The sequence below is a fragment of the Vulpes vulpes genome, chromosome 1 (genome assembly GCF_048418805.1).
Source record: "Vulpes vulpes isolate BD-2025 chromosome 1, VulVul3, whole genome shotgun sequence".
Lineage (NCBI taxonomy): Eukaryota > Metazoa > Chordata > Mammalia > Carnivora > Canidae > Vulpes > Vulpes vulpes.
In genome coordinates, this window is record NC_132780.1 from 117,510,215 (window position 1) to 117,536,597 (window position 26,383).

The following is a 26,383-nucleotide window of genomic DNA, read 5'->3' on the forward strand; positions in this document are numbered from 1 at the left end:
CTGAGTTCATTCATAAAAAAAGCAAACCATTGCTTAGAAAAAGGGCAAGAGAAATACTGAAAACAAAGAGGACTTTCCTTGAAGGGTATTTTCTAAAGGAAACTAATAAAATTAACAATCTCTCAAAACAACATTATAGTAAATGCAATGGTTTTAAAGGATATCTTTTATAACATCTTTAAATGTGGGCCAATAGCTTTCAGACCAAAGAGTCATTCAGTAAAAACAATTCTACATTGGAAAGGAGTAGGTGGTGTGAGATTGAGGGATAATATAATTCCATCCAGGCAAAATGTGCTCTGGATGTTTAATTTAACCCATGGGAAAGCTGTGTGATATCCAGAGGTTCACACTTCAGACAATCTTCCATATGCATTTTTTTTTTTTTTACTATGTGAAGTATAAAACGGGTCTGAGAGAAAATGAGTTTGAGATTGATCTTCCAAATAAGTGCCTCATTTGTTGCTCTTATATATTGTCAATAAATGACAAGTTGCATGCATTAACAATTAGGATGGGGTTCTGAGCGACATTGTCTTAAGAAAATAGAAGCTTTTAATAAGAGTGGCTGGTAAAATAAGACACCATTCCATAGATTGGTCCAGATTCACCTGAAAAATTATTTTGAGAGCTAACACGACATGAAAGCCCATATTCTCAATCACAAAATACAGATTTTAAAGATGCTTTAAGCAAACACTACCCTGGCTTTTTAGAAATACCTCAGGATAGTTTTCATGTGTGTCTCACTTTGCACAATTTTTTATGGCATTCGTTCCAAAATAACTATGTTGTCAATTAAATCTCTAAATACTTACATAAGGAAATTTTAAGATAATATCTGAAATAAGTCCATTAAAATTTGAGGGCTACCTACCAAAATAAATTACATTTTATAAGAATAATTCACCCATAGCTCCTCTTCCTGAGAAATTAAATAGCAAGCCCTATTCTACAAAGACTGTGTCATTTGTAAATGCATGGCATTACACATAAGAAAACAAAATCTGTAGAGCAGTAGAAAGTGCAGGCAGTTGATCCAAGTAATTTGATATAATATTTAAGTGAAATTCAAAAGGGAACAGGGCCTGAGAATTTAGTTATGGCGATGGTGCTGGAAAGGGGGAGGGGAGGCTGCAGAAGGCATTCCTGGGAAATGATTTTCTGACTTTTACTGAATTTGCATCAATAGCTAGGGACTCATAATGAGCTCATGCAGCTTAGTCCCTGCCTGATACCCCTCCACAGAGCCAGATATCAAGCCCGAGACATCAAAATCACTAACAATTTTGTATTGTTCCTGAAAAGTTTCTTCACAAGATGCTACATATTAGGAAACTATAGTTAAAAAGCGAAGCAAAACAACAACAAAAAATACAAAGAACTAGGCAAATTTAAATCATACAAAACATTGCCCCAAGACACTCAAGTGCAAAACTGTCATACAGTTTAGACATACTTCTAGGTCATTTAATGCAGTTAATTCTTCTGTATATGTGCCTTGAGGTGATGTTCTATTGAAAATGAAATAAGAAATAGTTGTAGACTTTATAGAGATGAACACATTAACAAAGACCGGGGAGGACCCTAAGTAAGTCCTATGTTGCAACTGTATTAATTTTTAATAGCCAGAGACCTGCTTGCATTTCTGATCCGATGGAATCTCAGAAGCATAAGAATGCCTTAAATGATGTGTACTATCTTGTAGGCTAGATTGTTGCTTACCAGTTGGTGTAAGGTGTCTCCAGGTGATCACGGGTTCAGGACGGCCATTGGCCATGCAGACCAGGGTTACATTGCTGCCCTCATTCACAGTGACATCTGAAGAGATGTTGGAGATCTTTGGTGGAACTGTAAAGAAAAGCAAATGGAATATGTCACCATGCCCAGCTTTGCGGCTTGGGTCCATGCCATTGAAAATGACAGATTTGAACTAAATGCTTTTATGACTTAAATCGTTTGATTTTTTGTGTTAAGAATCCAGGGTGCTTTAGGATGTCCCTATAGACTTAGCAGATGAAAAGCACGGGTCTTACTATAAGGAGAATCTCTCCACTATGACCAAAGAGTACAGGAAGTTCACAGAGGAGTATGATAAAAAATGTCTCAGCTCTTTCCTCATTAGAATAGACCTTATATAGATATTTGAGAACACACACATTTATATATATTAACAAAACTTTCTTATCAATACATGGTTCCTACATTTATTTTCTTAAGTATATAAAATGAATATAGTTCAATCTTTCCTCCAAATGTTAGGAAAAGCCAGTGTTAGTTTGTATGAATTTTACAGTTTTGTTCTTAAGGTGTGGTAATACCTGTTTACTTAAATCTGGCCACATAAGGCAAACATCAGTTATTCATAACAGAAAGCCTCTAAATATCACCTTGCTATGTGACAGACTGGACGGTGCTCCTTAAAGATTAAAAACTGAATTGCTAAGGTCTATGTCACAGACATCACAAGCATAATACTATTACTCCTAATACATTAGCCACCACTATTATTTTTTAAGTTTGTTTGTTTGTTTGTTTATTTATTTATTTATGAGAGAGACAGTGTGAATGGGCAAGATGGGGTGAGGAAGAAGGGGAAAAAGAATCTCATGTAGACTTTCTATTGAGTAGGAAGTCCCATGTGAGGCTCAGTATCATGACCCTGAGATCATGACTTGAAGCTGAAACCAAGAATTGGTTGCTTAGCCTACAGAGCCACCCACGTGGCCCTCACCACCACTATTATTAACAATTTAATGATGGTTAACTGTAGGTACCTACTATAAGTAAGATCCTAGATAGAGTACTTTATAAGCTTATATCAGTAACTCCTTATAATAAAGAAATGTCCAGGGGATCCCTGGGTGGCTCAGCGGTTTAGTGCCTGCCTTTGGCCCAGGGTGTGATCCTGGCGTCCCGGGATCAAGTCCCACGTAGGGCTCCCTGCATGGAGCTTCTCCCTCTGCCTGTGTCTCTGCCTCTCTCTCTCTCTCTCTCTGTCTCTATCATAAATAATTAAATAAATCTTAAAAAAAAAATAAAGAAATGTCCAATGAGAATTGTATTTACAGGTGGGAAACTGAGGTATAGATGGAGCTAGGTGAGAAGCAGAAAACAGATTTGAATCCAAGAAGACCCCAGGGCCCACACTCTCAGCGATACTTGAATGAAACTTCATCTTCACAATCCAGGCTACCAGATGGCTGAAAATGACGGAAATTACTTTTTGGTAGTGTGAGAAATGAGTCCCTGAGGGCTAGCTGTACTGCTGTCTGACTTCCTTCATTAGTGTTCAGGGCGGCAACATTAGATCTCATATTGGTAGGCTTAAGTGGAAAGTGAATTACTCACAAATTTCATCACAGAGGTTATGCACTGATTACAAATAGCAGAGTTTATGGTTTGACTGTGATTTTCCTTTTTTTTTTTTTTTTTTTTTTAAATCTTAGTTGCTTATGCTGTTCCTGAGAAAGTATGTGTCAGAAGCAGGGAGGAGAACAAGCCAGCATAAACGAATTCAATAATAAAAGACTCTTATTTTTTCTCACTCTTTCTGCCCTTTAGTGACGAATAAAACAGGAACATTTTCTGCTTGTAGAGACAGCTGTCTGCCAACCCCATGATCTCTGCAGATCTCTGTTAGGAGACACTGATGGTAGTTGGGCAACTGACCAGGTCAGAGTGCTGCAAGGAAGAGGTAGGAGGAGGACTCCTGACCTTAGCATTTCTCCTACAATGACATCTTACAGGGGATGTGGGTAGAAACCAGTAACTACATCAAAGCTAATGGCAGAAATGGAATAGCGTCAATTCCCATTATTTAGCAGTATCTATCTATAGGGTTTTTATTTCCCTTTTGTCTACTGGGGTAAAGGGTCTTTTTCTCATATTCACACATTGACTTGCAATATACCCTCTTACGCTTCTTGAGGACCTAAAAAGTTATACCCATATTTTAAGGAAGAAGATGAGGCACAGAAAGAAATAATGGCTTGTCAAAGACAATCCCATCAAGAAATATGGCTGAGCTTAGAATTCAGGGCTCTTGAATGACCAGTTGTTCTGTTGTCTAACATTCACCATTTTTAATTCCTAGCTAAACAAGCCAGTGTTCTGAAAATCTCCAAAAAAACTACAATAAACTATAAATCAATGACGGTGTTCAAGAATAAGATTTAGATATCCGGGATCCCTGGGTGGCGCAGCGGTTTGGCGCCTGCCTTTGGCCCAGGGCGCGATCCTGGAGACCCGGGATCGAGTCCCACGTCGGGCTCCCGGTGCATGGAGCCTGCTTCTCCCTCTGCCTGTGTCTCTGCCTCTCTCTCTATCTCTCTGTGACTATCATAAAAAAAAAAAAAAAAAAAAAAAAAGATTTAGATATCCTAGGCATCTTCCTCAACAATCTAAAATCTGCAACAGGAAGCTATGTAATAATTATAAGAGCTTATATTATTCCATTCGTAGTTAATTCTGAATTGCAAGACAGGCCACAGAATAGAAAGAAGAAATATAGATGTGTTTTGGATTTTTTTTTTAAAGTGTAGAGCGGGAGACTTCATATCCCTAATATAAAAATATGCAAATTTACAAAACAGAAATGATCTCCAGTGGTCGAGCTCCCAGAGAATTATTACTTACAGTAAAATTTACTCATAATTACCTCTCTTTATAAGAGAAATAAATATCTAAGGACTTTGCTTTTGTATGGCATGCAAGTTGAACTACTTGTTCCATGTTACATAGACAGGGGATGGTAAAGTTAAGAATAAAACCTAGAATAACTAACTGCAGAGCTATGTTTTGGCCACTGAACCATATCATTTCTTTTAATTAAGGACAATATACTCAAGTCCTTGGGTCTCAGATACTGGAGATTCAGAAGGTGTTTGTGTTCAATAGTCAGAAATGTACTCATGTAGTCATTGTATCTCACCCTCCTTTGGGTCAATACCATTGGGTTCCATTCCACTGCCTATCTTCTACATCTTTGTACTTTGTACCAGTTTCTTCCCATAGCATTTATATCTGATGCAGTCATTTGGTCTAGAAATAAATCCCTCCAGAAATAAAATTCCAGGTTACCCTCTTACTTCCAAACTCTCTGTCTCCAACTTTCCTGAAGGAATTGTTCCACATCACATCTTCTTCTCCCATTCACACTTTAACCTTTGGTGCAATTTGGATTCTCTCCTCAATCTCCAAAGAAACTGCTCTCAGGAAAATCACCAATTTGAACCATATTATTTATAGGTCCTATGAACAGTTTTGTTATTATCCCATTTTTCTCTGAAGTATTTGACTTTGTTGACTGTACCTTCCTTCTTCCAGTCCTTTTTTCTCTTGGTTTCTAAGATGCCAAACTCAACTGTTTCTTGTCCTACCCCTCCGGGTAGCCTTTCCAGTTTAACTTTTGGACTTACTTTGACCTATTCCTTAAATATCTATATTTCTGAAAGGTTGATCACTGTCCTCTTCTTTCATATCATCCACTGTGAATGATCTCATTTACTTTCTAGCTTCAGAAGCTAAGGCCATATTAATGATAACTCCTAAATCCAGTATCTGCAGCCCAGATTTTTCTCATGGCTTTTACACCCACTTTCCAATTGACTATTCTACATTTTCATCAGATACTTCACAGATACTCAAGATTCAACATACTCAGAACTGATTCATCATCTTCCTTCCTACAGAACACTTGTGGTCTTACTCACCATCTCAGGGAATGGTGTCATCATGCAAACAGTTGCCCAAGCAAAAAAAGAAAGTTCTCTCCCTTGACTGCTCCCTCTCCTTTACTGCCCCCCATGTAAAAAGGATCCCCAATTCTGTGACTTATGCCTTTTAAATCTCTCTCAGATTCATTCATTATTCCCAAGCCTCACTCCCACCAGCCAGAAGCATTTCTTTTTTTGCCTGAATTCTGCAAGAGCATTATAATGAATTTCTTTGCCTCTAGCCTTTTCCTCAGGCTCACCGTCATTCATTCATCACACTGCAATAAGAAGTTTCCTTTTTTCCCTAAATTGCAAACGTGAGTATAATATCCCCTGATTAATCTCACTGCCCTCAAGATAAAATTCAAACTTCCTAATATGAACTAATATGCCTTCATGGCCCCTGGTTATATCTCTCTAGCCATATGTCCTACTCCCTTTTCATTGTATCATCTAGTCAGATCAAATAAGTTTTGGTTCCTGGAAGATACTGTGCTTGTTTACTCCCAGGCGTTTAACATTCAATTTTTTCTACATGGAATATTCTTCTTCCAACCCTTCATGTGGTCAGCCCCTTTCTCCCTTCAGGTTTCAACTTGTCAGCCTGTTTTCTCACTTTTTCTAGGAAGACTATCCTGTCACCCACCTTTTACCACCCTCATCCCTAACCCCACCCTACTCCTGATTTCATATTGGGTGAAGCATCCCTCCTATGTTCTTACACTGAGCCCTCTATTTCTCCACCACTGCCCTGAATCATCATTGCTTGATTACTTACCTGTGCCTATCCTTAAATGGAAAAAGGTAGAGGAGAAGGCCTTTGTTTTCTTGACCAATGAATCTTTTACTTTCTTTTTTTTTTTTTTTTTAAGATTTTTTTTCTTATTCATGAGAGAGAGAGAGAGAGGCAGAGACACAGGCAGAGGGAGAAGAAGGCTCCCTGTGGAGAGAGCCTGATGCAGGACTCAATCCCAGGATGCCGGGATCACGACCTAAATTGAAGGCAGATGCTCAACCACTGAGTCACCCAGGTGTCTCTTGACTAATGAATCTTACAAACCATAGTGCTTGGAACATGGCAGGTATTCACAGAATGTTATAAAAAAAAAAAAGAAGTTAATGAAAATCCCCACCCTGAGCCAACTCTTTTCATAGCTCAACGAAGTCATCCCATAATTTTTTGTCAGAAAGGAACAACCTTTTATTTCGAACCTATAAAATACAGCTTTTATCAATATTTCTTTAGCTATCCCTTTAGCCATCTTGTTCATGACTGACTTTTTCAACTGCTATTACTACTACTACTACTACTATTACTACTACTACTAAATTAGCCATGGGGCTGAGAAATGTTTGTGTAGGTTAGGAAAATAAGAATCAAGATAAACTTGATGTCCAAATTCCTAAATTATAGACACTTTCAGAGATTAACTTTGTTTTTTTCTTTTCTACAAAGAGTCATTCATACATATTTGTATGCATGTATATAAATAACATATATAAATATATATAACTTAATATTTCCTTCCTAGCTTCCCACAGCAATTCATGCAGTCTACATTTACACCATCACAGATAATAACATGAAAGTGGCAATGTGAGGTTTTTATTTTATAACCTCATAAAATCTTTATAAATATTCTGGAAACTAAAAAGTATTCTCATTATCGCCATTTTCAATGTGGGCATAGGGACAAAATGGATAAAATCACACACTTAAGTAATTATGAAGCCAGTATTAAAACCTAAGATTTAAAAATAAATAAACAGATAAATAAATAAAACCTAAGATTTATAGATTTTCCAGAATTAACTCTTCTTCTAGAACATATTTACTTTTGCAATAATGGTTCCAAATAGGATTTCTTGCTCTATTTTAATTCTCAGTAAAGATGACTATAGGAAATACTTTCAACAAGATAATCTTATTTGCATCAGTAAACATAAGTTGTTTATTTATCAAAACCACTGTAATACTGATTCGTGCTCATTGGTCATCACATATTCTGCATATTTTGTTTTCTTCTGAAATATTGCCTAACAATTTTTACTCACAGGAGATTAGTGTGTGTTATTATATTTTCCTAAATGTAATGCCATGAACCATTTATTTCATGTTTTCAACATACTCAGTTTCAGCGATCTCTCCAAGTTGTCTGGATTATTTTGATGTTCTTTCTGATTAATGAGAGTTTCTTATACCTGAGGGAATTGACCTTTTGTTGTCATATTATTTGCAATATCCCCAATTCAATCTTAGCTTCTTAATTGTGTGACCACATTTGTTTTGTAGAAGTTTTAAATTTATTTGTTGAACTTTTTAATGATTTGTGCATAGATGTTACTTTCTTAACATAAAATCAGTTAAATGCTTATGTCTATTTCTTCTTTTTCTTTCAATGGTTTCTTTTTTTTTTATTGCACTCTTCAAATCATCTAGAATTTATTTATGGTGTCATCTATAAGTCAGATTTTTTTTCCCTTCATGATGTTTTAGTCAATTTCCCCAATATGACTGGTTAAATTATATAAAATGTATACACTGTTTTGGTTTTTAGAATTACCCTATCGTGGTACCAATCTAGTCAGAGCAATATTTCTGGGAAATACATAAAAATAAACCATACTTACTATGCCAAGTAATTGTATCAAAATACTTTAAAATATGTCATTAATCTTTTGGACACCATACTATTATTATGTGTTGCTAGTCCCAAAATCAATTATTAGATGAACACTTCCTAAAATGTTGAGTGAAAATATAATGTACATCCCTCTTTCAGGATACTAGTGAAATTCACTATGCCACAGAATTCTCAAGGTTTCCACTGCAAAAATAAATTACAAAATTAATAAGCCACACCTAACAGTTGTAATTTTTACATCTGAATTACTAAGTAGGTGCTATTCTTTCACTGAAATCTACACAAATTCTGTGTTAAAGAATGTACATTTTGTCCATGCAGTGCACATTCAATGACAGTTTCTAAAATGATGCTAACATCTAGGTACACTTGTAATCACGGATTTCTTCAGCTGTGCAATGAAGCAGCAGTAAGTAGGATTATGACACAGTCACAATCTACCTCTGCCACTCATGCTTTTATTGCCCCTCCTCACCATTCTTGTAATTCCTTTACCTACTCTCTCCATCAGATCTGCAGAAGCTGCCCTGGCTTGTGGGAACCTAGACCTGACTGCACATGTTTGTGCAGTTGTCTAGGTTACTACACCTTCCTTCTCTTTTGCATAAGGGTAACATCTCTTACGTTTGACGAAAAGTGGAAATGCAGCCAAAGTCAGGGACATAAATGGAGTGGACATACATTATTTTCCCTGTCCAAATCCATGCTATCTTCTATCTGGAAAGACAACCTTGGTTTTCCTTTGGAGAAAACACCTCTCACCAACTGCCACTGGTTTTTGGGACCGTCAGTCAAGTGACCTATTCTTCCTTGGCCAAGGAGTGGGTATGTGACCTAAGCGGGGCTACTTGGACTTCCCCTCCCAATAACTCAAGAGAGGTTGTAATTGATTCAGCCAGCAGTAGACTGTGTTAATGGCTCCAATTCTCCACTCTCTCCTGATCCACACATTTGCCATGCCTATTCCCTCCTTTAGTGGGTGGTGTGCACTTTTCCATCCATGGACCATGTTACTTGTTTTGGCCAAGAATATAAGCATAAGGAATACAAGCAGAGTCTTGATAGTGTTGGCACAGTTGGACTCACTTGGTCTTGTGCCTCTGCCATTTGCATGAGAAGAATAAGCCCAGCTGAGCCTGCTGGTCCCAGGAGGAGGATGAGAGATGGCAAATAGGATTGCCAAACAAAAAGGCATCCTGTCAAATGTGAATTTCAGATAAACAACAAATACTTTTTTTAGTATAGCATGTTCCAAATACTCCATGAGACATATGTATATTAAAAATTATTTGTTATGTAAACTACAAATTTAACTGGGCACCCCATATTTTTATTTGGTAAATCTGACAATCCAAAGAACAGAGAGCCACCTGTAGCGAAGCCCAGCCTGGATCTGCTGACTTGCATACTTGTGAGAAATTAAAAATAACCATTATTTCATGCCCCTGAATTTTGGAGTGGTTTGTTCAGCAGCAATAGTTAGCTAATACATATCGTGAGTGGGCAGCCACCCGAAAGGACTGTCTGCAACTTGGATGCCTAGGGATGCATGGCTTCTGTGCTTTCCAAGGCAATATTTTCTGTTTTTCCTTTGGTTCTGTGAGCTATTCCATATTCTTCCAAAGAACTGCCCTCTTTTCTTTTTTTTTTTAAATCAAATTAGCCAGTCAATTTCTGTTGCTTAAATTACCAAAGAATCCTAATGGTTACAAATTGGGAAGTAGTCATCATAAGGGAAAAATCTGAAGAGGAACTTTTTCACACAGGTAAATTGTCACCTGTGCTTAGGTACTTACTCTTTGGGTTTCCACAAAACCAACTTAGTTGCAGGTCTAGCATTGGTTCTTATATGTCAGTACACATTGCTTTAAAAATAATTCTACGTTGGGGATCCCTGGGTGGTTCAGCGGTTTAGTGCCTGCCTTTGGCCCAGGGTGTGATCCTGGAGTCCCAGGATCGAGTCCCGCGTCGGGCCCCCGGCAGAGAGCCTGTTTTTCCCTCCTCCTGTGTCTCTGCCTCTCTGTCTATCATGAATAAATTTAAAAAAAAATCTAAAAAAAAATAATTCTACATCTGCAGGACCATCTAATTCTAGCTGTGAATGTTTAAATACCTTTATTCATAGTCCTGAACTGACCAGCCATCAGAAGGACAATAAATCAGTTCCAGAGCAAGGCAGAAAAGTAGTCAGGTGGTTCATTTCTGTAACCTCAAATACTTAGCAGTTATAACTGGTATTCAGTTCAAAATGGTATTCCTAATTGTGCAAATCATTAACAAATTGGTCTCATCAGTTATTGTTTTTTTGAAATTTGGGTAAGGTGCAGGTATTACTGTGTGCGTGGTGGTGAGGGGGTGTTAAAACCACAACACTATCACTTGTGGATTTCTAACTGTTCCTTGGTGTGGCTAGAGAAGTTTAAACTCTTATCTTTTGCATATGTAACAGACCGGAAAAAGTTTGGCATGTCTATGTAAGAGTTGGGTTCAGAAATCTACAGGATGTTTTTGGGGCAACACCTGGCTTTAATAAGCATGATCAAAGAATTTAACAATAAAAACATACAATATGACACATTGCTGCCATCTTATGAAACATCAAACATCCATCTAATCTGGCATTTTGCTTCAAAATGCTAATAAAGCGTATTTTGCTACATGGTGTGGTAGTTTATGGGATGGGTGATAGGACTGGAGAATATAGCACCATATACTAGTTTGAAAGCCAGGGATTTTGATCCAGCCCTGACACTGGCTCAGAAGGCAACCATATATTCTCCGAAATTTGCTTTTGAATCTTCCTCTCAGGCACATTGTGGGAGTTTAACAAATTTTGAATGAATAAACAAATTAATGACAAATTGTTTAAATCTCCCTGAGACTTAGTTTCCTCATCTGGTAATTGGAAGTAATGTGTCAAGTTGATAGTAATCGGTATTACAGGATTGCAATTAGAGCCAAATAAAATAATTCATGTAAACTTGTTTTGTAAACTAGAAGGGGTTCTATAAGCGTAGCTATTATTTATTACATGCTGAAACTAGCTAATAAAGCAGTGCTGGCTTAACTCCTCCTAAGATAACATGATAAAACAGTTCATGCATATTTCTATGGCTAATGGCATTCTAGTTATATTTTTATAGACACCATTATTGCCAGAAGGTATGAGTAATTATTATAATTCATAATTAATCATTAATATTGGCATTAACAAAAAATTGCCCCAGAGATACGTATCCAGTTCTTATCTACTCATGGGCAGATGCCAATATGTTCAGCCCTTTAGTCAATGTCTAGACATTTTATACCAGTATTAAAAAGTGACACGGGATGCCTGGGTTGCTCAGTGGTTGAGCCTTTGGCTCAGGGCTTGATCCCAGAGTCCTGGGATCTAGTCCCGCATCAGACTATCTGCATGGAGCCTGCTTCTCCCTCTGCCCCTCTCTCTGTCTCTCATGAATAAATATATAAATTCTTTCAAAAAATAAATAAAAAGTGACACAAAGATGTGAGAATGTACAATCATAAATAAGTTTTAGAACTTAGAACTCTTAGGTTTCTAAGGAAAAGCTTTCCAAATAAATTTTTATCATCATTACATAATTTTAAATGTAAGTCTCAGAAAAAGAGAGGTCTTCCTTTATTATTTTCATAGACAACAGAGGTTGCCAGGTGTTTTGTGTCTGTAATTTCAGTCTCTGCTGCCTTAACTAGCAGAATAAAACAACCAGCAATGATAATTTCTTTTCGGCTAGTATTAGTTCTCACTCTTACTAGAATCCATTTATAAAGAAGAAACATCAGCCTGTGAAGTAGGTGTGTGAAAAGGAGCACTCTACAGGAACATGATTCCTTTTAAGCATAGATTTCATGGGTGAGTAGGGAAAATACGGAAACTATAGATTCCTCGAGTGTCAGATGAATCTGAAAGTAGAAGAAACTCATTATACATATCAGTTACTCACATTTCTTTGCTAGGAGTGATTACAAATGCTCTGCTTATGCATGCATTAGATGATGAACAAAGTAACTTAAGGAAAGAGCGATAATATGCTAACAATTCAGAGGAAAAGAGAAAATGTATATAGAAAACAAAGCCAAGTGCCATATGAGTGGTAATGTGGTGAAGTCAGAAACAGGAGCGTGAAAGCCTGTGAAAATGACATATTGAAACAACGTGCAGTCAAGAAAAAGCCATCCTTTTCTAATCAGTCAGGAATAATTTCCGAATTATACATGTAACGAAAAGTGCCTGAAGCCTCACTTACCACAATCCTCTGAGATGCGTTGGGCATTTTATTGTGTTGGCCAAAGGTGTAAGCTGGGTAAGACATCCTCTTTGGCCTTTGAACCCTACATTATCACATTCTCAAGTGGCCCTATGAGTTCCTGGCTCTGTCTCAGTCAGACTTACACCAGAATGAGTCCCAACAGACTCATCCAGACAGTAGCCAACATCACAAAGGAGGGTTAATTTGGGTCAGACTGCTCTAAATAACTCAAACACAGTAGCCATGGTACAAAGAAATGTCATGAGCTCACGTCTACACCATGCCATGGTGGATGTATACTTAGGGTGATCCATGTGTGGTATGGATATCTGCATCTGATTGAGGCCCCCAGTCTACCTAAAAAAGAAAGTACCTTAAATTGGAATTTTTCTATGTTTATTAAATATTCAGAATTACCCTGGAATCTAAGTGTGTGGGCTGGTTTAGAAAGGGGACAAATAATTCGGGTACCAGCATTTACACTCATGACCAGTGAAGGGCATCCGTTATTGCTGTTTCAGCAATATGTATACTCTGTGGGATGTCAAATGGCTGTTCTCATGCACGGGTCATTGCCTTCCTAAATAAGAGCAAATGGAACTATCCTGACTCTATTCACTGAGGCTGCAGTTACTCAACAAGTCAGCAGCTTCTCCGAAATCTGATATTCCCAGACCTTATTCCAGCTGTTGGGATATTTGTTTTTGCTAATCTGGGAAAACATCCAGAAGCTGATACAGATGAGAGGAATAAGTCTGCTATCTTCCCTTTCCCTAGACAAAATAGCTTTATCATTTCTGGTACTTACAGAATATAATAGTCTTTAGATACTGCCTAAAGCAGCAGATGGTTTTGTTATCTGGCAGAAATGGGGTATCGAGCAGAGGGAAGCCCAAAAATATCGGGCTACCTAGGATAGGAAGCAAATAGCAACTGGGTGAATTCCAAAGGCTCAGAAATGGTACCCACAGACTTTAGCAGAAAGAAGAGAGGTGCATCTTTTCTCTCTTTGCACTCAAAACTGAATTTTTCTACATTTAAGGGAGTTGTTCAGTATAATTCTTAGAATATAGGAAAACTCAGCCCATATTCCTGGAATCTACTATAAAGCCACTCCTTACTCCTTATTCCATGAAAAGCCTGTGAAGATTTAACCCTAAATCATGACTTATCCTAAGAGTTACAAAATATATTATAGATAGCCAAATTTTTTTTTCTGTGTTCCATTAGTTGTTTTTTTTAAAAAAAGTGAGGAAAATGACCTGTACCCCATGGATGAATTCTTTAGTTATTAAGAGAATATTATACACTAGTCTTTATATTAAAAGAGATAGAATTTTAAAGTTTATATTTTTAGTAATCTCTACAGCCAACATGGGACTTGAACTCACAACCCTGAGATCTAGAGTTGCATGCTCATACGACTGAACCAGCCAGGTGCCCCAAAAGAGGATAGGACTTTAAATCAGAGGGAAGGGATCCCTGGGTGGTGCAGCGGTTTAGCGCCTGCCTTTGGCCCAGGGCGCGATCCTGGAGACCCGGGATTGAATCCCACGTCAGGCTCCCGGTGCATGGAGCCTGCTTCTCCCTCTGCCTATGTCTCTGCCTCTCTCTCTCTCTCTCTCTCTCTCTGTGACTATCATAAATAAATAAAAATTAAAAAATAAATCAGAGGGAAATAAACCATAAGTTAATAGAACGTAAGTATAAAGGGTTCAGAGACTAATCTTCCATCTATTATGTTTAGAAATAATACAAATTTATTGAGAGCCTGTAACACATACAGGCACTGTGCTAGGCATGGCCAGAAGTGAAGAGGAGATAAAACAATGAAAATTATGACCTAGGGCAGCCCGGGTGGCTCAGCAGTTTAGCGCGTGCCTTCGGCCCAGGGCATGATCCTGGAGACCTGGGTTCGAGTCCCACATCAGGCTCCCTGCGTGGAGCCTGCTTCTCCCTCTGCCTCTCTGTGTCTCTCATGAATAAAGAAAATCTTAAAAAAAAGAAAATTATGACCTTTAGATCAGCCAGTTTTAATTGTTTCAACAAAAGTGCCAATAAAAGGTCATCACAAAAATAATAATACTTACCCTAACATTTTTTAAGAGGTTTTTCATTCATCTCATTTCTTCGTTCCATTTTGGGAATCAGGTATGTGTAGAAATACCTATGGTGCTTGTAAGAATCCCTTAAATTTAAAGATTTCATGCCCACATTAGTAGCCTAAATTCTATTTTTTTAGTTGCTTAAGGCATATAGTGTTCTCTGCGTGTAGGGAAGGAGGTAGATTCTAATAGAAATCAACTAGGGTGAACTAAAGCATGCCTGGAATACAATGAAAATAATAAAAGCTGTTTCCTGCCACTGCTCAAGGGCCCAGAAGCTAGAGTATCTAGACAAAGAATAGGATTGACAGGAGGTTTTTAGAATTTCTTTCTTTGCATGCCCTTGTTCAAAGCTTACTATGAACCATTATGAACTGAATGTGGAGTATTCACATTATTTCCTCCTAAACAAACAGAGTCACCACTGTGAATTAATTAATACATTCATGCCAATTATAATTTTTCAAAAATTATATGTACTGGTAGAAAATACAGTAATTATTACAAATGTTAAATATAACTAGGAGAAAGGGAATACTTTCTGCCATTCCAAGTTGGCTTAAAAATTCCAGAGAGGTAAGTAGGTATGCAGCATTTGTGGGAGGAAGGAAATATAAAAAACAAAGCCTGGAGTTGATGTATGAGTTAGATCTCCATTTATCTTTCCTTGCCCTCTGTAAGAGGGACGAAGGAACATTAAACAATGAAAAAAGACATAAGCAGACAGGAGAAATAATAAAAATGATAAAGATAATAATAATGTCTGAGATAGTATAACATTATGCAACTTATATTTTTTTTTAATTTTATTTATTTATTCATGGGAGAGACAGAGAGTGGCAGAGACATAGACAGAGAGAGAAGCAGGCTCCTCACAGGGAGCCCGATGTGGGACTCAATCCCTGGACCCAGGATCACGCCCCAAGCCGAAGGCAGATGCTCAACCACTGAGCCACCCAGGCGTTCCACATTATATAATTTATGAAATGCTGATAGGTGCTTTGCCTTATTTGATCTATACCCTATCCTGGTATGATGGCTTGGACAACTTTTATTCCTGCTATCTCCCACCCATATATTGAAAAACTGAAGCTCAGTGAGGTTCATTTTCTTGGCCAAGGTCACAAAGGTAGAAAATGAAAGTACAAAGCTCATAACTAGCTTGTCCGATTGTGTTGAGAAAATCTAGGAAGACACTGGTATTTCAAGACTGGATATCTACTATTAAGATATGAGATGCTACCGTGTTGGTTGAATTAAAGAGCTGCAAAGATAACCAGGACACAACTAGAGATAGAAGAGTCTGGGCAGTTGGGTACTTGTGCTCAGTACAGTGAAGGAAATGCCACTGATTGTGTAGAGGTCCTGGGAATTTGGTTTACTAAAGTCTGTTTCCTCTGCATTATTCAGTTCAATTTTTTAGTTCAATTAATATGACATGGTTGAGAATTTGTCTTTCTGGTTTCAAGGTATTTTTAAAAATAATGCTGATAATATTCTTATCTGTAATTTGAAAAGCTTGAACAATTTCACAGTGGAAACTAGAGACATCCTCACAGTCCTTATTTATCACCTATATCACATTTCCTCTCCCTCGATTTGGCCAATGCAAATTGGGGTTTGTCTTCACTCTCCCTCCTCTTCTTGAAACTCAAGACGGGGCAGGTGGTGGTGGTGAGAAGAAATGGTTTGGGCAGCCCGGGGGGGCTCAGCTGTTAGTGCCGCCTTCAGCCAGGGTGTGATCCTGGAGACCCGAGATCGAGTCCCACGTTGGGCTCCCTGCATGGAGCCTGCTTCTCCCTCTGCCTGTGTCTCTGCTTCTCTTTCTCTCTGTGTCTCTCATGAATGAATAAATAAAATCTTAAAAAAAAAAGAGAGAGAGAAGTAATGTTCTGTCCCGGCTTCCATAAATGAATCTCGAATGGGGCGAGTCTCATTAATCTGGAGCTAAATGTGAAGTTAGACATGGAGGCACCTCGGGTCCCCACTGTTTGTTCAGAGCCCTAGGCATGTTACGGAGAAAAATGTCAAAGATTTCTCTTCTCTTGCTTCTGTACCCTGCCATGATGTTTTATTCAAACTTCCACATCCTAAGGAAATAAACACTGGCGATCAAAATCCTCCACCTGGCTCCTGGTCTCACACATAAACATGCACAACACCTGTGTTTAGGAGAGCGGATCAATTCTGGCCAAGAGCAGTCTCCAGGTAACATGCTGGGAGGCTGGAGTGCTCAGGCCCAGGATTTCTGAGGCAGCGCCGCCCCCTGGGACTGTTGTCTGTCTCCCTCTCACAATGCTTGTGCTTATATAACACACTCCATCCCCTGACCCTGTCTTCCATCATGGGGTGGTTTGAACTATGAGTTAAACTCTGGGTTTCTATCAAGAAAAACTGCTGGGAAAAGAGGGCAAGGCTGGGGGTGAGAATCATGCACACATGACTGAGAACAGGTGCGAGTCAGCTGCATGTCAGCAAGGGGAGTGGGAGGAAGCTCTTCTGTTTGGCTCCTCATCAGCTCTGAATTTCATACTGCCCGGGTTGGCCAGCAGGGCTAGTGGCTTATGCTTAGGGCCTAGGCCAGAGAACACTATGGAAATTCATTCAAGTTTCTATAGACTCTATGGAAAGTGTGAGTGGGCACTGGAGGGGAAAGTGAGAAGCACTCATAGCTTGTTCTTCACCTATGTCCATCAGAAGCACAAGAGGCAGGTTGCAGAGCAGGAATTAGGATGGGCTGGTCACAGTGGTCCTGCAATTGGAGGCACGCTGGCCGGGTCAGTCCTCTTGTCCACCGTCATTCAACTGTCTGAAGGCTGCTGACACGATGGCTGTTTTGTTCTCAACAAACCTCAGGACATGCAGGCAGACTCCTGCTGTAGGTGGTCCCTTGGTGGTACCATGCTGTAGGAGTGAGTGGGATTCTTGGATTTTTACTCTTTCCAAACAGCTCCAGATGGACCGAGAACCAGGCCTGTTGGCCACTAGAAGTATTCTTGATTCTCAGTCCCCAATGCTCCATTTTCAATCCCTGGGGAAAAGGCGAGTACGCTCTCTGTCACGCTACCTGTCCTTCCTCCGGCCTTGGGCAAGTCACTTAGCCTCATTTGGCAAATGACTTGCACCTGAGTGACTGGCCATTGCGGCTGACTTCCACGAGTCAGACTCACTCATGCCTGCCACACTGGCATGAAAACACAGTACCCAGCACGACGTGGCTTCTCACTAACAATAAAGGGACTGAATGAATAACTTAAATGAATCTTCAATATCAGGTGTAAAATTACATGGAAACAATTAATACTCAGAGCCACTTGTGATTACTCTGTTCTCTTAGCCTTTCGATAATGCTTTCTTCCATTAATTATACAGCTATCACATCTCTCTTGATGGTAAAATAGCCCCAGCAGCTCAAGTCCAAACTGCAAATTTTTAGCTTCCTTCCTCTAATGATTAGAGGCTGTATGAGAGAAGGTAAAGTCGGCTGCTTTCCATGTCCCGTAAGTTGAATGTCTTCCCAGAGTAGCTAAGATTTATGTTTAAAAGAAAATCTCCGATATATTTAACATACACATATTTATATATGTGTTGTTAGAAATATAAAAGAACATAAAGCATAGATAAGAGAACGTAAACCATCTCCCTCCGTTAACTTTTCATGAAGCTCCAGAACACACCGGGCTTTGCCTTATGCCGGCCCCTCTGATAGTTTTGAGAATCAGATCAGGTTTCAGCTATAAGCCAGCTGGTGCCATTCATTTAAAGGAAAACAGCTATGTAAGTGAGCAAGATTCTAATCACTAAATCTAATTACAAAGTAGAGTAAATTATTACAAATGTTTTTAGCAGTGTCTTAAAACACTGTAAAAAAGAAAAATTATCAACCAAACAGAAATCTGCTCTGCTGGTAGTTGATAGCATCGTTAGGGACTAGGACATTCACGTGTACCACCGTCATATACTCTATTTCCGACACCTTAATCTAGCATTCTCACATTAAAAACTTTATAACCTTTCTTTCTCATTCAATCAGATGCTAAACTGTTCGACTCAAAGTACACCTTAGTTTATGGATCCTAATGAGAGTAATAGGAACATTTCACTTGTACTAGAGTGAAGGGAACTTCAAACTGCTTCTTTGGAATGGTCACAATTAGTCAAAGGAAGAAAAAGGCGATGGGAAAATGAAGAGATACTTTATATGGATGTGTGTATTTCCCAGTGCAGATTTATCCTCTTCTATTTAACATCCTCTTTAAAAATATTTGAAATGCCACACATTCTCCATATCACAAGGCAAAACTAAAAGACAAACACATTAACATTTAATCCTTGGCTTCCAAACTCCTTGTCTGCCCAGAAATGTCTTATATTAGTGTATTTGCATGCTGTCAGGGCTCATGGAGCTCATCCTTTAGACCATCCACCTCCTGGAGGGATGGATGAGTGTGCTGGTAGTGTTCCGAGCTCTTCAGAATGGCATTCCCCAATCATTGTCTAGTAATTCTTTACAGATTGCAGAGGTGGCTATTACTGCTCACCGAGTAGCTGTGCTTTTCTACCTTTTCCAACCTGCTGTGGTTAGTTTGGGACCATAAAACTGGGCTTGCACCAATAAAATGTTAAGGAAAGTGAGGTAAGCCACATCTAGGCATGACCCTTAAAAAATGTCAGCATGTCGCTCCAGCCCTTTCCTACCTTGTGATGGCAACTGTGCGGCCTTGAGTCCAGAAGGCATAGCTGCTATGTAGCAGGGGGCTGCATGACCTGAGCTGGGCTTCATTAGTAAAAATAAGCCACAAGGGCAGCCCTGGTGGCTCAGCGGGTTTAGCGCCGCCTCCTGCCCAGGGCGTGATCCCAGAGACCCGGGATTGAGTCCCACATCGGGGTCCCTACATGGAGCCTGCTTCTCCCTCTGCCTGTGTCTCTGCCTCTTTCTCTCTCTCTGTTTCTCATGAATAAATAAATAAAATCTTAAAAAAAAAAAAAAAAGAAAGAAAGAAGCCACAAGAGTTCAGCAGTATCCACAGTGGTGGCTAGCATGGATTACTCTAATCAAAACATCATTAAGAAGAACAAACTATACAACCTTTATTTAGAAGTGAACTGGCCTAAAGCTGGAAATGATGTGATGTTCTCTCAAGGTCATTCATAGTTTGTGAATCATAGCTGTTGAATGAAAATTCTTTTCTCCTCCATTCAGCGAAGGCTTAGATTAGCTGTGGCTAATGACTACACAATTAATCTTACAGCCTACCCATCCATTTCCTTTTCCTTTCCTTTTCTTTTTTTTTTTTTTTTTGAAGATTTTATTTATTTATTCATGAGAGACAGATTTTGAGAGAGAGAGAGAGAGAGGCAGAGACCCAGGCAGAAAAAGAAGCAGGCTCCATGCAGGGAGCCTGTCGTGGGACTTGATCCCGGGGGTCCAGGATCACACCCTGGACCGAAGGTGGCGCTAAACGCTGAGCCACCCCGGCTGCCCCTCATTTTTAGTTTCTGACCAACTATAGCCTCCTGCCTCATCCGCGCTCATCTGTAAGACCATGCAGGAAAACCCACGGTGCAGTCAGAAAGGGATATCTGCCTAATTCTCTGCCTTGCTTTTGTCTTGGTCACCTATCAGAACTCTCCTACCTGCACACCTACTTCTGATTATCAGCCCTTGGTGTTAAGAACCGGGACATAGCTGCTTCCAGATCCTTGACCTGTAAGTCATATATCCTAGAAATTTGGCATTCTCAAGTTTGAATTTTATAATCTTATATAAGATTCATAGTGTGAAAAGCAAATGCCCTGTAAAATCTAAGCAAATACAGTGTAAAGGAATATTATTTGAATTAGCAAAATGGCATTTCCCATCAAGGGAGTCACAACCTCTATTCACAACTACAGAGATAATAAAACAGTACAAGATATTTCTAGAAATTGCCTGAGGAAATATTGTACTAAAAATGCTTATTTTGTACTCCAGGTACTATAACCAAATTTCTCTCCATTTGCATATGCTTGCTAGTAAACAGCACAGCTGCCTGGAAATACATGAGTCTTAGGTTATATTTTTGGCTTTCCCTCTGTGTCTTTTATACCTGCAGGGTTGTTCCTCCTCCCCCACACCCCAACCTGCCTCCCCAGCTAGAGGAAGAGGGAGGAGGACAATGCCTCAGGATATATTTAAGGAACTGTGTTACATAATCAATCCAAGGACTCAGAGACCTCTGTATTATTCCCTTACTTAAATACAAAATCATACTTTATCAGAACAAATAAGGTTTCTAACGAGGGTGGAGTCTGTCCTTAGCTTTCCTATAGTGAAAGGGTTTTCTATATTTGGCATTCTGCAGGCCTCATTTTTACACAATCATTCCTTCATAAGAAAAACATAAAGAAATTTCACTGAATTTATTTCTAGTACACGAGTTATTTTTAAGGCCAACCAGGGAGAATTTCAGGATAATAGTGAGAGGAACATACTGAAAATGTGTGACTCTGAATAGAAAATAAGATCTGACCCATTTAAGTAAACAGAGTTATCTAAAAGCAGCCCCATTCACTAAATACAGGGCTTCAAGGGGACCTAGATTTTGAGCCCCATACTTTCTCTCACTCCCAGTAGGGCTCCTTCAGGCCACAGAAATCTCCTATACCTCAGTGTATTCATCTCTAAAAATAACAGATGCCAATTCTCTAGATTCCAGGATAAATCTAAGGACTAACTAAATCATTTAGGGAAAGTACATTGGGTATAAATGCTTAGGATATTTTCTTTTAAGTAATTTTTTGCAGAAAGCAAAAAAAGGAAGATAAAATTGATTCAGGATTGTATGGTAACATCACTGATTTTCACATGGGGCTCTAGAATACGTCCCATGCCTTCATGATTATTTTTGCTCTAGCGCATGTTATAACACTAGAGACTTACGGATTAATCTTTATACTTTGTGTGTAGGTCAACAATATCCTATATAAAAAGATTCCCAACCTCAGTGGTTTAAGCTTATTCTATTGAGAAAACAGCTTTGGAAGTCTCCTTGAGTTGAGCAACACAGCCCTATAGCTAATGCTTCCCTGTATCCATGAATATAAAGGTCAATGGTCTAAAATCAAAGGTGTAGTGTGATAAATGCTCTGATGAAAGGAATAACTCAGAAATGTCCGAAGACATACAAGGGTAGAAACTACCTCTTTCAGTATATATTTATAGAGTATGACTTAGTGGCTAGACACTGGGTTCTGACCCAGGCAAGGCTCTAATTTCAGTTCCTCAATGTACTAGCTGTTAAATTTTGGAGAAAACTTTTACTCCGTTTTCTCATCCGCAGAATGAGAGACTTAACCTGTCTCATCAGATTGTTAAGTATTAAACACGACAGTTGTGCAAAATATTTAACTGGACGCCTGGACTATGAAGTATGTGCTTATAATAAATGTTGCTGATCCTGGAACATGTTAGCGCCATCTAACTGGGAGGTTGGGGACAGCGGTTTAAAATATTTTTGGAACACAAGAGGGAACAAGCAAATGAATGAATAAATTAAATAATGAATGAATGAATGAATCAGTGAAGGACAAAAGACTACCCTTTGAAAATATACTTTTGGGAGGTAATTATGACCAGTAACCTCTGTCTACTTTACTCTGTGATTTTTCTGAAGAGTAGACTAAAGCATCGACATAATATTTATTTTTCCAACAGTGTGATAACGCTAGATGCTTTCTTTCTATTTCTAATGTCTTTGCCCTCAGGTGAGTTGAAGGCCAGCTCCCCTTCTGAGATGCATACTACAACTGTTAGGCACTGACACTTTTAATTGAAGGCAATTCATTTGGTTGGTCTAAAGTAAGATACAGGGGCAGCCCGGGTGGCTCAGTGGTTTAAGCCCCTGCCTTCAGCCCATGGCCTGATCCTGGAGACCCAGGATCGAGTACCACATCAGGCTCCCTGTGTGGAGCCTGCTTCTCCCTCTGCCTGTGTCTCTGCCTCTCTCTCTCTCTCTCTCTCTCTGTGAATAAATGAATAAAATCTTAAAAAAAATGATGTTGGTTAAAAAAAAAATAAAAATAAAGTACGATACAGAGAAAGTCAGGGGAGAGCAGGGCACCAGAACGGAACTTTTACCCAAAGCTTATCATTTTTTCTCTAGATCATAAGACTAATGACTGAGATCTTCTCTTACACTGGGTTAGAATTACAGCTGATTGGAAAACCATAATTGAATAATTTCTCTTTCATGCAATTAAAATACCAACCTTAAGGCAACATTAGAATATTTCACATATTACTTCAGGTTTTCATGAAAGAGGGGAAAAAAAATACTTAATTGATGCAGTCCCAAGGTCTTTCTTTCTTTCCTGCCAGGGCTTGAAATGGCCTACATTTAAATGTATAGAGGTGCCTTCAGAGAAGCCGTCATAGAAAATTAGAAGACTGTAACTGGAAGCATCTTTTGGGGTTGAGCAATGTAAGCTATTGTGGAAGCTTGACAATACATGTTGAAATAATTAAATCCTTTTGGAAATGATTGAACTGGATGTTTTCAAATAAGCAAATCTACATTTGTCATTCTGAATTCTTTTTATGGAAAGACGGTGTTTCTCCCTCCTGTTTAGGTAATTAAAAATAGTCACCTGATGATCATTCATTATCAAACATTTCTGCACATGGAAAAAAAATGTTTTGAGGCTGAGACCTCGCTTGTGAAATTTCATCCTTCAAAGGAGGTCTTTCTCCAGAAGCTATTATTCACTATTGGAGAATGGGATTAAAAGCATTACTTCATGCCTAAGTAAAGTGTTCACAGCACAGAGCATCTCTCCCTTGGTGGCTAGGTTCCAGTGCCTGCATTTTATGTAGACGCCATGTACCATCCTGAAAAGCTGGACAGTTTCCAGTAGCATTAGGGTTTGGAGGAAGAGCAGTTGCTCCTTAGAACTTTACTTCTTTTATGAATATTACTGTCTCAATTTATTTTAACGCAACGAGTGGGAGAGAAGGTGGGAATAAAATGCATACACAGAAGCCTCTATCTAACAGTCCTGCTGGTTTGGGCATCGCAAAAAGAGGCACAAGAAAACCTTTGAGAGTTTGGAGCCTGCTGCATGAGAGAGATAAAAGTAGAAACAGCAAATTGGCTACAGTACGAATGGCAGGTGCATTTGTTCACTGGAGGCAAGTTGGCAATTTAGTTTTCAATGACCAGCTTGTCTCTGTAAGGTTCACCTTTCAAAGTCTTCCCTTTTGCCCTCAATGTACACCGCCAAAGCTCTCCCCCATCTTGAGTCCCTTTGCTCCACGTAACAGCAACTCTTTACCCTATTTCTTTTTGGAAAAAACGTCCTGATCCCCTTCTCCGGTTGTGGGTAGTGGAGTTAAAAAGAAAGCAATGGAAAACACTGAAGCTAGCACAGTGGAACAACATGCCCGAAGAGAAAGCAAATGTGTGTTGGGTACGGATGGTTTAGCCTTACCTTTGGAAATTCAAACCGAGGGGAGGGGAGCGCTAGCAGAGCCCAGTGATTCTGACCTCACTCTAGCATTTCTACAGATAGCGGAGAATTCAAAGCCTTTTCCCCCACTGCCAGGATGGGACTTAGAGATGCAGATTAGAGGAAGAGAATTCAGAAGAGAGAGGCTGATGAGAGCAATCTGTCTTCCAACTCTCTGCTTCAGATAAGCAAGGAGAAATGACTGCTTTCCGGGTACAGCTCATCTGGCCGAAAAACCATCCATTCATTTCCCCCTCGCAGAAAAGCACACATAACCTTACATGCCAACACTTGTTTTAGTATCCACCATTCTTATTATATTGATTGGTTCTTTACTTACCCTGTGTTTCTTTCATTATTATCTATCTTAGGAATTCCTCAAAAGGCCATGAGGGTGTTCCAGTCAGCTAATAATCATAATCATAATACTCTTTTGAATACCTTTGGTGCAGATGGAAAAGATCATATATCGGGATCTTCTATGAGACTTCATTTTAGGGACTCTATAGTGTCTGAAGTGAAGTAGGTCACATGGTGTTTTGGTTTTTGTTTCTAGCATTTTAATGAATTTTAGAATTCATTAAAATCTACAATTTTAATGAATTTTGTTTCTAGCATTTTAATGAATTTATTCAGTGTCTAGCCCTGTCCTATGCAGTTCATAGCAAAAGAGATGAGAGTTCTATTTTTAATTATTTGAGGAACTTCTATACTGTTTCCTATAGTAAGTGCACCATTTACAATCTCACCAACAGTGCACGTGGTTTTCCATTCCCCACATGGCCAGCACTTATTTCTTGTCTTTTTGCTGGTAACATGTTTTCTTTAAAGATTTATTTATTTATTTATTTATTTATTTATTTATTTACTTACTTATTTACTTATTTACTTACTTAAGAGAGAGAGCACATGCATGAGTGGAGGGAGGGGAAGAGAGAGGAGAGAATTTCAAGCAGACTGCACTGGGCACAGAGCTCAACATGGGGCTCTATCTCATGGCCCAGAGATCACCACCTGAGAAGAAATCCAGTCAGATGTCTGAACCGACTGAGCCACCCAGGCACCCTGAGGGTTACGTGGTTTTTAAGGCCTTCTCTAGTCAACAAAGCAGTAAACTAATCTTACAAAAACAATCAAACGTAGAATGTAGGGCAGCCTGGGTGGCTCAGTGGTTTAGCGCTGCCTTCAGCCCAGGGCGTGATCCCGGAGACCCGGGATTGAGTCCCACGATGGGATCCCTGCATGGAGCCTGCTTCTCCCTTTGCCTGTGTCTCTGACTCTCTCTCTCTCTGTGTCTCTCATGAATAAATAAAGAAAATCTTAAAAAAAAAAAAAAGAAACTTCAAAAGTAGAATGTATAACAATAAGTGATTTTTGAAATTGTACTGTTGTCTGGTATCAAACATGTTTGCCCTAGGTTTAGCTAAAAATCGGTGAAACACCTCTTCTCAAAATCATCTCTCCCTTTTGTGAAATCAAAGGCTCTGAGTTTAGGCAAGTGAGTCTAATTCCTATTCAAAATTCAGTTGGTTTGCAAATGAGTGACTAAATTTTGGGTTTCCCTGGAATAGGGCCTCTTCTGCCTGTTTGTGCAGTGGAAGAAGAGGGGGTAAAACTTAGATATTTTCATTTTTCAAATGGCATTCATCATGCTATAGAGGTGTGTACCATAAAGAATGAAGCACTAGAAATGACAGTAGAAGCCAACATACCTTTGATACCAACATAAAACCTTTCCTATTCTCAACATAAAACCTTTCCTATTCTCAACAGATACAGCTCCTTAGGTATCATTTCATTTTAATTCAGCAAGGAGGAAACAAATTCATGCATATGCTTTAAACACCACAAAAGTAAATCTTGACTTCCAAATTGAATACATCATTCTATATACAACCTGTTTTGGAAACTTCTTGAATATAGGTGCATTTTCTCTATGGTTATTGCACTTGAATATACTTAGAGTATTAATTTATACTGGAAGTAAACTACAGTTTACTGCTTTTCCTTGCCATAGGTCTCTAACATGCTGCTACAGTAGAGCAACATATGCACATATGTATACACAATTTACTTAGACTCATTGAAGTTAATTGTATATTAATTTTTGCATAACTTCTTCCCATTCAGTAGATTGTCTTTTTGTTTTCTTGATGATT

At 38.9% G+C, this 26,383-nt stretch overlaps 1 protein-coding gene across 3 annotated transcripts in view; it reads right to left on the bottom strand.

The window, feature by feature from the left end:
* The window catches only part of LSAMP (limbic system associated membrane protein), a 639,835-nt gene that overhangs the window by 226,652 nt on the left and 386,800 nt on the right, over nt 1-26,383 (bottom strand). For all 3 annotated transcript variants that reach the window (XM_025990102.2, XM_025990101.2, XM_072724085.1), the window contains exon 3: nt 1,726-1,851. In XM_025990102.2, coding sequence (XP_025845887.1) covers nt 1,726-1,851 — 126 coding nt within the window. The remainder of the gene's footprint in view (nt 1-1,725; nt 1,852-26,383) is intronic.